Here is a 13,613-nt window from a genome sequence, read left to right on the forward strand (position 1 = left end):
GTTAAATGTTACATCATCCCAATTCTTATGTATGGTTCCGAAAGCTGGACCTTGAAAAAGAATTTAATCAACAAGCTAAGGGCTTTTGAAATGTGGATTTATCGAAGGATGCTCAAAATAAAATGGACTGATAGGATAACTAATATCAGAGTTTTGGAAATCATGAAAAAAGATCTAGAGGTTGTATCAACAGTTAAGAAAAGAAAAGCAGCGTATTTTGGACATATATATAGAAACAATAAATACAACCTACTGAAATTAATAATTGAAGGAAAAATTGAAGGCAAGCGTGGTCGTGGTAGAAGGCGCACATCGTGGACTAAAAATATAAGAGACTGGTTAAAAGTGAAGAGCATAGATGGACTAATTCGCATGACTGAACATAGAGAGACATATAGACATATGGTCGCCAACCTCCTGGACGGAGATGGCACGTGAAGAAGAAGAAGATGTAAAATATCTCTAAACTAGCATACGTATTATAAAAAAAATATCTTAAAACTAAAAACTGCATCACACGTTATGGCTGCGATGCATTATGCAACCCCGCAGTGTCAGGGAGCCGGCCGCGGAACTGCCGGAACTTTATACCTTTCGGCCAAAACTGCTCCTTGGTGAAGGTTGCTAGACGTTCAGTCGGATTATTGGCTCACTACAAAATAATTAAAATTCGCATTTATGAAAGGCATAAGTCTGTGAAGAGACTGTAAGCTATAAGTACCATTAAGGCTTCTCGGACCAAAAAATAAAACACCGTGAAACATTCTACCATGACGTCCCCCCAGGAAGGTACACGTCCTAGTGTTTAACAGCAGTTTTTGTCATATATTATATTGCTTGAAAGAAAAATTGCACACAGATAAACTGGGACATTTGAAATAAATATAATAAAGCTCATTAGAACCAGGTAGATTCGTTCTAGGTGAATTTGTTCCAACCACTTTCTCTTTGCTATTCTTTTCATCATGCCTGTTACTTGCCGTGATTCTTTCTCACTTGATGGTCTCATCCGAAGATCAGCGCTGGAAGTAGCCAGCAACATGCTGAGATGAGGCAGTTTTTGTTGTGCGAATTGTCTCGTTGCGTTTGTAAATTTTCTTCTTAAAACATCCGGTCACCATCACTTCTATAGCCTTATTATCAATGTTTAAGTTTTACTAACTATAACTAGTGATTCTAATTCAGTGATCCAAATAGAATCTTGGCCTCCGAAACGAGAGCATGCCACCTGTCCCGATTCTGCACAACTTCCTGCCAGTTACTGACGCGAAGCTGAAGCAGATCTGCCGCCACACTGTCTTCCCAACGATACCTGGGCCTACCCACCGGACGGCTACCAGTCGGTAGTCCCAAGAACGCTCTATTGACAATCCCACTTCCATTCTCAGTAGAGATCCGAACCAGCGAAGTCTGTGGCATTTCGTCTCGCCGTTCATTTCATTCATTAGAAAAACATGTAAGTTCCACTACACATTCATCGGATCCGTTTTCGGCTCTTAAAGATTGTTTACAAACTTTTTCGTTACATGACTTTTTGACATTTTCATTTTGCTTTCCTTTATTCGCTTTTTCCGTTTCAGGTTTGTAATTTTGCTTATTGTTCGTTTTAGATTGATAGAGCGCCGCTAGTTTTTGAACCAATTCATTTTGTTTATTCAAAACGTCAATTATATCGTTTATGCGAAGATGCGCATCGTATTCGTTATCAAATTTATCCGAATCTTTTTGGTCGATGTTTTCGTAAATGTCAGCATTTCCTATTATTGAGCGTACAACATCGTCATCAAAGACAGATTTATCGTGTACATTAGTAACTTGCCTATTTATATTATCGTCGTTTAGACTTTTAGGCATTACAATATTCATTTCAAATGGTGGAGTGACGACAAAAGCCTCTTTTCTTTTCATTTTGAATTTGTCAAGCATATCTATGATCGGATGTTGATGATTTCTTTTAAATTCTTTATGATACATTTTCCCCAGTTTTACTGAAAATTAAATTTGAGTTTTAGTGATGGTTCAAAGCCAGTAATAGAAACAACAATATGTACAGTCAAGTGTAAAAATATGGTTGCATACGACTTACTCAAAAATATGTCCCACAGTTCTTAATTCGCCGACATAGAGCTATGGGACATCATTTTGAGTAAGATGTGTGCACCCATATTTTTACATTTGACCGTACCTATTGTAAACTTGCTTTAAAGTATCGTTCGTATTCAGATTAGTCAGATTACTCCAGCATTACTGACGCAGTATTGCAACGTGACATAACCGCCGACTGCATTGTTGCTGCAAATTTCAATGTTCCGTATTTTTTACATTTGCGACAGTAATACAGTCGCTGCCGGTGGTCTGAAATTCTGAATCTGAACAGTACCTTTACTTCGAAAATAGAGGCGGCAAAGCAGGGGTCTACATGTATGAGATTCTATTCAGATGCTTTTAATTCCTACAGTCCCCAGCTTTAAGGATTAGTCACACTAAAATGGTCCATGTCTGGGCCGAGGCCTTCGGCACTTGGTTTTCTAAGGCCCTTCGCCGCCATCGTAGGTAAAATCCGTTGCACGCGCTTGCGCCAGTTAGCGTTGCTGATACTATTTTTCGTTAACCGATGCTCAGCCGCTCAAGTCGGCCAAGACAGATGATCAGTCATCCGAAGAAAACTAAAGTGTTGGACGCTTCGCCGCGGATCCGGTCTGTTCTAGCGTGAGACATCCTTTACTGAGATGGGTTTTAGTGTCGTAGACGTCCACGGTTAAGTATAAAAGAGATGAGTGAAAATTTAATAATTGTAAATTCGACTCACTACTTAACTGTGGCGCTGGCGGTTTATATTCAATTAATCAAAATTAAAATCACTAACATGGAAATACCAGAGAAAACGTCTCAATTAAGTAGTAACTGAAGTAAGGTAAATGTGGAAAAGATCGGTATATAACATTTATTGCGGCGAAGACCGTCTGAAGGTATGAACTCTCGTATTTGTATATGTACGTCGTTCAGACAGACAGAAGGGAAGAAATTCACTCCTGTTCTACAGACCTTAGGCCTAAAATACACTTGTAAGGTGTACTTACGTAATTAGGGATACAGCTATATTCAATAAAATCAGAGATAAATATATATATATTTCTAACAAATAGCTTTGCCCCTAACTACGTAAATAAAACTTACAGTAAGGCCGAAGTGTAGTGTTAGTGTAGGTATAAGTGTAGGTGTAAGTGTAGTGTAAGAGTTACGAAAGAGCTTGTAGACGATCTTCCCTTATAGACGGTCTTCACATTGACCTTAGCCCTATTTACTTACATGTCAATAACAAAATTAATATTGTTTTAAGAAGCGACATTATAGAAGCTCTGCTATTGATGGTTGTTTTATTGAAGTCTCTTTACACGCGTATTGGATTTATATTGAAAGAAAATCATAAAACTTATTTGTTTTTATTATAATTTAATATTTATTTCTGCTGATAACTTGCGATACCGATAGGTAGGGTTGCCATACGTCCCGTATATACGAGACTGTCACCGTATTTAATTATCCCGCCCCGTATTTCTTTCCTTCCCGTTTTTGTCCCGTATATCAATATCGCTGCAGAATACGCAGCATACCTATATAAATGGTCATAATAATCTCTGTTTAACCACCTTGTTTCCTCACCTATGTGATGCCGTCACTACCCCAAATATCAAATATCATACATTTATTCAGCAAATAGGCCACAGGGGCACTTTTACATGTCCATTTTTACAAACAATAAAAATTACAAAAAACAATTACAAATATGGAATCGATGAAATAATAAATACTTTATTAGAGATTACACAAAAAAAAACTATTATAAAAAAATAAAACTTACAAATACTAAAATCTTTAGAATGTCCCGTATGACTTCGGAATAATTATGGCAACCCTACCGATAGGTAAGTACCAAAGCAGGCCCTTCGTTATTTTTTTAGAAGCTTGTATTTGGCTTATCCTGTTAGTAATTTTGTTAGTTTGGGTCTAATTTGGAAGCTAAATTTGACACAGTTCCTGATTTCCGATTAAGCTGAAATTTTGCAGTATTGGATGGCAATGCAATATTATGCTGACATGGAGCTGATCTGATGATGGAGACAGGTGGCCATGGGAACTCTGTGATAAAACAACGCAAACTAGTAGTGTTTCGGGTTGTTATAATTATCTCGATGAGTATTAGTTGCCTGTGGAAAGAAAAATACAGTCAGCGATAAAAGCTTGTACGAAAAATGAAGTTTTCGCCAAAAACTTGTTTTATGTAATATGAAATTGCAGTTTTGTCTATGGTACTAGCAAACATGGATGCAAAATTTGAACCCGTACACACATGGTAATTCCAAGAGACTGTAACGTCAGTTACAAATTCTTTCGTGTGTTCTTATATTAATTAAGCAAATTTAAGTATCCAGATACCTGTAGGGCTACACCAGACATACATAACATACACTTAAATTAAAATTTAATAAAAATATCCTTTAATATTAACAAACAACACATGAATTAATACAAATAACATTACATACACAAAAATCACTATGTCTAAACTTAAAATCTAAAAACCAAACGCATGCACATAAAAGACAAAAAAAAAAGCAAACAAAAACACTAAAACTAAAAAAAAACACAATTAATTAATATACTGCCCTGCTTAAAATATCCACCCCATTCCTTAAATTTGCTTAATTAATGTAAGAACACACGAAAGAACTGGTAATTGACAAACTGATCGTGGAATTACCCATAAAAGTATCTTCTTCTTCTTCTTCCTGCCCTTAATCCCAACTTCATTTGGGGTCGGGCCTTCTTGTGCGTTTGCGCCAGGCCGGTCTGTCCTGGGTTGTCAACAATGGGATATTCTGAGTTTTTAGGTCTCTTTCGACAATAGATTACCCATAAAAGTATATGAAATTTTGAAAGTACACTGAAAGAAATGTTTGCATAACTGTAACAAAATTTTGGTTACTGTTTACACAAAAATTGGGACTTGCGAACTATGTGTTATATGTTACAAAACCGTGTTTGGCTATCAGTGTTCAGGTACTGGGTATACACTACAAAATAAGTTTGTAAATTTATGCAAAGTTTATTTTCTTATAACCGTAGTTTAGTTATTTAGTAAAGTTACAAAACCAGTTCGGCTATCTATTTTTTTCAGTGTAACCTTAAGTAAGCTTAAGAACCAGGCCTTTTCTGACGCAGGCACCTTCGAGCAACACCGGCTTCCGACACGTCGGAAGGGAGGAGCCTAAGCGATATCTTACCGAACAAATCATTCTGCCATTTTTTGCGGGCGGAAACGTGCACACAGTCGCACTTCTCACTCACTACATATAAAATCCAATCTGTAATGACGACACAAATACATAGAAAATGACACACGTCAAAGACAAATCTTACACTTCTTGATGTACGGACGAGTCACAACATGCACCGTCATAGGCACAGTTGTGCCTATGCTTTGGCAGAGGGGAAATAGTATGAATGTCGTCTCCCTTCCCTGTGTTGCACGAAGGTAAGCCTAGAATATATATGCTGAAGCGATCGACATCAAAATCAAAGTGATTTGTTAAGATTTATTTAGTGGAAACAGTTTTCTCTCGTCATTACAGATTGGATTTTGTATGTAGTGAGTGAGAAGTGCGACTGTGTGCACGTTCCCCCCGCAAAAAATGGCAGAATGATTTGTTCGGTAAGATATCGCTTAGGCTCCTCCCTTCCGACGTGTCGGAAGCCGGTGTTGCTCGAAGAGGCTTACAGGTTTCGCTTTTTGTAAAAAAAAATTTGTAGAGTCGGTCCAAGCCAACGTTTGGCGATGCCATCATTATTGTCTTTATATGAAAATATGACACTGCCTTCTTTTGTTTTATTCAAGTGTGAAAAGTTATCTCAGACGGACTCTAATAGGATTTTAAATATAAACATGACCACATCACAGTTTTTAATTCTAAATTTATTGTCAAGCCAGCCACCAAAAATCAAAATTGTCGTTATTTTCTTCCATTTCTTCAACAACAGCGTGTTTAACACTTTCCTCATTATTAATTCCATTGATATCATTTACGACATTATCATTTTGAATCATAGTGTTTATAATATCATTGCCCATAGCACTAATTATTATATCATTTAAAGGTAAATTATCATCATGAGGTACTTCTCTACTTAATGGTTTAGTAGTGAAAACTTCGTGTTTATCAAAATTCTTGTCTAAAGCATCAAATACATTTACCATCATTGGTATCTGGTTTCTCTGTAAATACATTCGATATGCTGGTTTTTTCTTTCTGTTGAAGATTCCATTGAGTGATATAACGCCTTGTCTCTGTGATCTAGTGATCTGTCTTTGTGATTTTGGCCACCGATTATAATCCCAAAGAATGGCTTCTGGAAGTCTGTTTTCTTTATGTGTGTTGGCGAAATTTACTGTAAATATTGACATTGGTTATTATCAGACTCCGGATAGACCGGGAAAATTTAAAATAAATAAATGAATCATAGAACAAACACAAGTAACATAACAACAAAACAAAAATAAAAAATAATAAAAATAATGTAGGATTGGAGAATAGTGCAAAGGCAAATGAAAGTTGAAAAGCAAGCAGATCTTCAAATTAAATAAATAGTAATAAGTTATCGTGGTAATAGATCGATCGTAACGCCGGACCGCAAAGCATATGGCGCAGTACAGTCAACCAATTTGAATCCTAGGCCACTATAGAACCTTGTCGCTTTAACTACTCTATACTTGACACGCATCACTCAATAAGCACTGTCGTAGAAGTCATTATGGCATGGTTCTATAGTGGCCTAGGAATCAAATTGGTTGACCGTACAACGCCATCTGTTTTCGATGTCAAACTAAGAGGCACGTTTTTTACTTTAACTTTACCTGTCTATTACAATCAATTTTCTTTCACTTCGGTAATGGAAGAACTCTCAACCTAATTCAGGGATACTACGTAATTGAAAATTAAGAGTACAAATAACTTGCCTGTCATCCATAACATTACAATAAATATAGAAAACATCATTGTGAAGTCTGCGGCCTAAAAGTTAAAACCTGCATACATTCGACGTTGATTGAGTAAAAAGTAGAGATGCCCTGTATAGTGGTTTTGGCCGAATACCGAATATTCGGACTCTCCCGGCCGAAGCGCCACATATTCGGCATAAAATGCAAATATTTTGAATCACATTGTGATGTTTGATAAAAGACACTCGGATTAATTAATCAAGACTTTATTATCTTATAAAATGTACGTCTCGTCGGCCATTAATTTCTGAGACGCGAACAAGAATGAGACCACCGGGTGCGAGCGAGAAGGTGCGTTCACTAAGGATGCGTTCTCACACACATTATTTATGAAAACTGTTCCCCAATAAAGCACAACGCTTAAGATTAATTTTTGTTGATAAATTAAATTATTTGTATTCAAGAAATGCTCATAAAACTAGTATTCATATTTAACAACTTTCCAAGAATACGTATTCAATATTACCTAACTATAAATAAATATTATAAGACATTATTACCCAGGCCTGTGTTGTGGGCACTTATATATAATATATAAATACTAAAATACATTGAAAACATCCATGATTCAATAACAAATATCCGTGCTCATCACACAAATAAATGACCTTACCAGGATTTGAACCCGGGACCATCGGCTTCAGAGGCAGGGTCACTACCCACTAGGCCAGAAAGGTCGTCAAATATAGTGGTTTATTTTGATTGTATATTTTTTAATTTTAGGTAGGTGCTTAGTTGCAACAGATATTCGTTACTCAGCCACACAGTTGCCGACATTCGGCTGAATACCGAATATCTGTGGCCTAATGGCCGGTTCTTCGGTCTTATGGCCAAATAGGCCGAATACCGAATAGTTGCCGAATATTTGTGACATCTCTATTGAACAGTTACACCACTGTATTGATGCTTTATTGAAATTCTCTCGTAAAACTACTTTTATTGAAAATTGAGTTGCAGTCTCTAAAGCGAATGCAATATACAAATATGACCGGTCTGGCCTAGTGGGTAGTGAGGTAGTGACCTAGTGACCCTACCTATTAAGCCGATGGTCCCGGGTTGGAATCCCAGTAAGGGCATTTATTTGTGTAATCAACACAGATATTTGTTCCTAGGTCGTGGGTGTTTTATATGTATACAGGGTATTTATTTCGTTACCTGCAATAATTTATTTATTTATTTAACCCCAAAATCGCGAAAAAAAAATTTACTCTCCCATAGAAAATGTCAAGGTCAAAATGACAGCCAAAATGTATGTAACAGCCAATTTTTTTCGTGATGGGACCAACTGGTCCCACTCCCACAGTAAGAGTTGCTCAGTATGACATAAAACCCGACAAATTTTAAAGGTGTATTCTTGACCGCATTTAGAGACTAAAATGTGATACAAAGTTTCCTGAAATCGGTCTTGTTTTAGAGATAATGACAATTTTTGTAAAAAATTGTTTCTGTAATAACTCAGTGAAAAACGCATTTTTGGCTGCGACGCTGCCACTATGTGACTTGGTTTAGATATACCTGTTTGCAGACATAAAAGTTTTATAACAAACTCGCAAATTTTTGTGTAAATAAAAAAAAAAAACTTTAGTTATTCGTTGTAACTAATTAGTTTTTTTTCGACAAGATGTAAGGAGAAATAACGTGTCGTATGAAGAAAAAGCAAAAAAAAAATTTTTTTGTCTGTAAAATTTTTTTTTTTGCCGAATTTTCCCAAAACTTATATTAAATTTTTTGCTCCTCATGACCTCAGGAATGCGTGGTTAATATCTGTCGGGTTTTACCAGCCCACGGTGTATATTCATCCCGTAAATTATTGCAAGTGATAAGGTGACTCAATAAACACCCTGTATTAAGTATGTATTTATCTATTCGCTATGTGCACGACTGTCACGCAACCTAGCGTCCGCAATTCTAGGGGAAAACGTCAATGCACTACATCTTATAAAACTACTGCATAACTAAAAACTACTGAACAGATTTTCATACGACTTTCAGCTATCAATAGAGTGATTCTTGAGGAAGGTTTAGGTATATAACTTGTTAAGGTTTTGTGTAAATTGGTAGAAATATAACGATGTCGGAAAAAATCACGCTGTCTAGGAGCTTTAATCGAAAACGCTGCCTAATCCGTTTGAGCTATAACAACACAATGTATGGGGGAGTTGTCACTCTTTCATGGGTCTATAAAATGCGATGTTGAATGTCTATCTTTTAAGGACCACTTACTACACACAGTCTTAACTTCTAGAAAAGGTCACAATAATATGTGGCATTTGCAAAGCTATTTACACGGATACAGTATTAATAATTACCAAATTAAATACGTTAGTTATATGAAGCATTTCATACAGATTACAATGGTCCCTTACACTATACAATTTAAATTAATATTTCAGGAGTAATCGTCAATTAAAGTTTCATTTCGAGCCATATAACTTGTACGAAATGTTAAACACGCTATCCGCAGTTAGTTCTAATTTTTACCACCTTATGCGCTGGGGTTTTCCTTACCCCCACCGTGCACTTCGCACGGTCCCAATATAAGTATGTAGTACCTGGGCGACCGAGCTTTGCTCGGTTATAACTATTTATTGTAATATGGTGGTCTACAGGTGATAATCTTAACTAAATTTTTTTACTAAATTAAACTTGTCTAAAACAATAAAAATTAAAAAATTATATATAAACTTGAACATATAAAAAAAAAACAAAAGTTAGTCACCGGGCGAGATTCGAACCCGTAACACTCGTTTAGCAGTCCGCGTCTTAACCCGCTAGACCAGACGGACAGTGGCCGGCACCATGAAATTAGGGACCATATTCTGCGTCGGAAGAAAAACGCATGAAAACTCGAAAACACGCGTTTTCCCAAACATAAGACTAATCTAGATCGATTGTATACCCCCAAAAACCCCCATATACCAAATTTCAGCGAAATCGTTAGAGCCGTTTCCGAGATCACAGAAATATATATATTTATATATATATATATATATATATACAAGAATTGCTCGTTTAAAGGTATAAGATATCGTGGCCTAGTACAGTCAGCATCAAAAGTAACGGATGAAACAAGGTGTCAAAAGTATCTGCCATTCTGTAACAGCTTAGCAAAATTTGATAGTTTTATATGTAGAACAATTAAGACTGTAAAAGATATGCTTTTGAATGTGAATTTTAGAGATTTATCTATATTTGGAAAAGTTATCCGGAATATCAGATACTTTTGGCGCGTTGTTTCATCCGCTACTATTGATGCTGACTGTACCTATAGTACAAGCTTAGCTTAGTTTGGGGCTAGGTCGATCTGTGTCAGATTGTCCCCGAATATTTATTTATCTGTGATGAGCACAGATATTTGTCCCTGAGTCTTGGATGTTTTCTGTGTATTTAAGTATTTGTATATTTGTTTTGATCGTTGTCGGAGTATACACAACACAAGCCTTCTTGAGCTTACTGTGGGGCTTAGTCATTCTATGTAAGAATGTCCTATAATATTTATTTATTATTAAGATCGATAGAAGCAGGGATCAGAACCGGTTTTTTGGAAAAACTTTGAAATAAACATATATTTCGGTTTATTTTATACTCTAAATATAGGACTCGGTTGTGTTTTTAGATAACGAAATCGTATTATTAGATTGCCCAATTAGAAAGGGAATAATTAACAAAGAACGAAAAAATACCGTTTTCGTTCCCATACAAAAAATACCGGTTTCCGATCCCTGGATAGAAGGGGAAACGTTTATTTGGTAAATATACTAAAAACTAAACTACAAAACTTAAAAACCTAGATCTAAAAATAAATAAAACTAGACTTAAAATAAAATAAAACTATCCCCCTGCGGCATGGTGCCGTAGATGCTAGCAGCATTTCCTCGACTAATTCTTTGAGCGAGGAAGCTGCCAGCTCTGCGGTCACCAGTGACCTCTCTAATCATTTTAGAAACTTCCTTAAAATAGATAGAATACTCTTTAAACTGAAATAAATGTCATATACTAAGAAAAAGTGACCAAGGGCTCCAGTGCCCCAGGCTGGAATCGAACCAGCGTCCTCTGCTATCGCGGCAGGGGCCTGAGCCACTCGGCCACCGGGGTCACGGCAACATGCTCGAATTTATCAAGTATATGCATTTCTTACTGAAGGCTTACGGCGCCCCATAGAATACTCTTTATTGGCACACCTCAGTAAAAGATAGAGATACAGCTTGAAGAAAAACAAATAGGGACCGTGCGCGTTGGAGGGTCTGCCATCTTGTGGCCTGAATCGGAACTATAAACATGCACATTTACGCGTCACGTGTTTTCTTGTGCATAGTAGGTTCTGCCATCTTGTGGGCTACATCGGAATAATAAACATCACATTTACGCCTCGCGCCAAAAATCTGACGGCTCCTGAGCTGCCTCCTACAGTTCATGTACGCTCCCTATGGTGATAGAGGCTGACAACAGGCGGTCTTATCGCTAAAGAGCGATCTCTTCTAGAAGTTCCAGACAACCTTATTATTTATTTATTATTTTTACAATACGATATGTCTGATCTTACGATCGGCCGGCGACATATACATATATCTGAAGCGTCTGTATTAATCGTTTTCACATGACTGCAGTATCTTTATTATGATTGACCTTTTTAATTATTGTTTAACCTTATTTAGCTTGACAATTAGTCGTAGTTGTTACTGATCCAGACTTTACGATCTAAAGTCCGACCTAACTAACTCTGCAGCGATTTTGATTGCACAGACTGCAAGTGCAGTAATCACGACATGTCGTTTTGCCTCTACGAAGCGTTTCCGCTACATACCGGGAAATCCATGTTATCTGCTACGACGTTGGGTTACGACCGTAGCTCAGTGGTGAATGTATTAAACGTCAAACTTCTTTGAAATTATGACGTTTGAAATAAAACTTGCACAAACTGTGCTATCAAAATCTCAACTGACTTTTTCTTAAATAAAACTAACGTATCATAAATCATAAACTCTTCTTCTTCTTAGCGTTTGTCCCGGCTTATTGCCACGGCTCATGGGAGCCTGGGGTCCGCTTGGAAACTAATCCCGAGAATCGGCGTAAGCACTAGTTTTTACGAAAGCGATCTGCCATCTGACCTTTCAACCCCGAGGGTAAACTATTCGCTATGTGCGCGACTGTCACGCAACCTAGCATCCGCAAATCTAGGGGAAAACGTCAATTCACTACATCTTATAAACCGTAGTTATAAAATAAGAACGTAACGTTTGTATGGGAAGGTGAAATTTGGCCGAGCTTGCCGGGGACTCTTAATTGCTCTTCATGGCTCCTCTACACGGTGGCCCAGCGTAGACCAGTCCAAGGGCCGCATCTATGCGATAGATGGAGTATAGTGCTTCTTCTCGCATGGTTACTCTAAACTATTAGTACTACAACAATCGAGGTACTTGCAGGTACTCTGACCTAACCAGTTCATTACTATGCGTCCTCTTTGACGGCCTAAACCCAAGTGAACAAGCCTGTCCAACATTTACCGTGTCCCCACCACTTGCTAAAACTACCGTGTTGCCAACAGTATAATGTTATTTTCCCAACTACCCCGGTATTAATCGGGGTAATATAATAATGTTGTCACGGTATAATTATTATTTAACTGCTATCTTAAATGTAAACAAATAAATCATGACAGGAGCAAGTGATATTGCTAGCTCATTCCACTCCATAGCTGCGTCCCTTAGACTGGCGTATGATGGGCCATCGTGTAGAGGAGCCCTCAAACTCACGACTACCAGCGCCATCTGCTACAGCTGACGACTGGTTGCGATATTTGGCAATAGGCACTTAAAGTACGATTCCCACCAAACGGGCGGTGAGCGTGCATTTCACATTTGTACGGCCGTAAGCCGGTCGGCTCCTCGCGGACGCGACCGGCTCCGGACGGACTCCATCGCTTCCGCTATACATGGATTTTTAGTCGGTTTTATTCCCGGGCGAGACAAGCGAATTTAAAGAAACATTTTATGCAGTTTTGTTTATTTTTAAAAAGAAAAATATGATTACTTTAAGTAAAATTTGCTACTTAGCTTAAGGTTGTAATTCAAACCCGTAAATTGCACGTAAAGAAGCTGATATTAACCGTCTGTCTCTTTCTTTCGCAGGTAATCAGAGGGGTGCACATAGAGGCGGCACATCTCGTGAAGAAACGGAGTATAGACCAGCCGCTTAGAATTAGCATATTTTATGACCATTCCGTCTATAGGTACGATATAATTAGATTTTCATCACACTTACTCGTGAAAATCTTATTTCATGCAGGTGTACTGAAGGACAAAGGCCTATATTGTTCCCGCGGGAATTATGGATTGTGAAAAAAAAAGCTATAACTCTCTAGGGAGTAGACTCTCGTACAATATTTCACTTATACCCCCCTCGTTGCACAATGTACTATAATCTTTTTCTTCTTTCCATCCTGTTACCCCCTGCTGGGGTGTAGGGCTCCAACCATTTTCTTCCACTGACTCCGGTCCTGGGAAGCTTGGGTAACCTCCTCCCACCCCATCCCCAATACACCCAGCTCTTGCTCCAC

The 13,613-nt window shown here is 37.7% G+C and overlaps 1 protein-coding gene and 1 long non-coding RNA gene across 2 annotated transcripts in view; one reads left to right on the top strand and one right to left on the bottom strand.

Moving 5' to 3' along the window:
• LOC133532729 (uncharacterized) overlaps positions 1–13,613 on the bottom strand; it is a 227,304-nt gene that overhangs the window by 173,533 nt on the left and 40,158 nt on the right. The window lies entirely within an intron of this gene.
• The window catches only part of LOC133532718 (leishmanolysin-like peptidase), a 187,552-nt gene that overhangs the window by 100,318 nt on the left and 73,621 nt on the right, over positions 1–13,613 (top strand). The window contains exon 2 of the mRNA XM_061871493.1: positions 13,186–13,286. Coding sequence (XP_061727477.1) covers positions 13,186–13,286 — 101 coding nt within the window. The remainder of the gene's footprint in view (positions 1–13,185; positions 13,287–13,613) is intronic.

Source organism: Cydia pomonella, chromosome 27, assembly GCF_033807575.1.
Source record: "Cydia pomonella isolate Wapato2018A chromosome 27, ilCydPomo1, whole genome shotgun sequence".
Classification (NCBI taxonomy): Eukaryota; Metazoa; Arthropoda; class Insecta; order Lepidoptera; family Tortricidae; genus Cydia; species Cydia pomonella.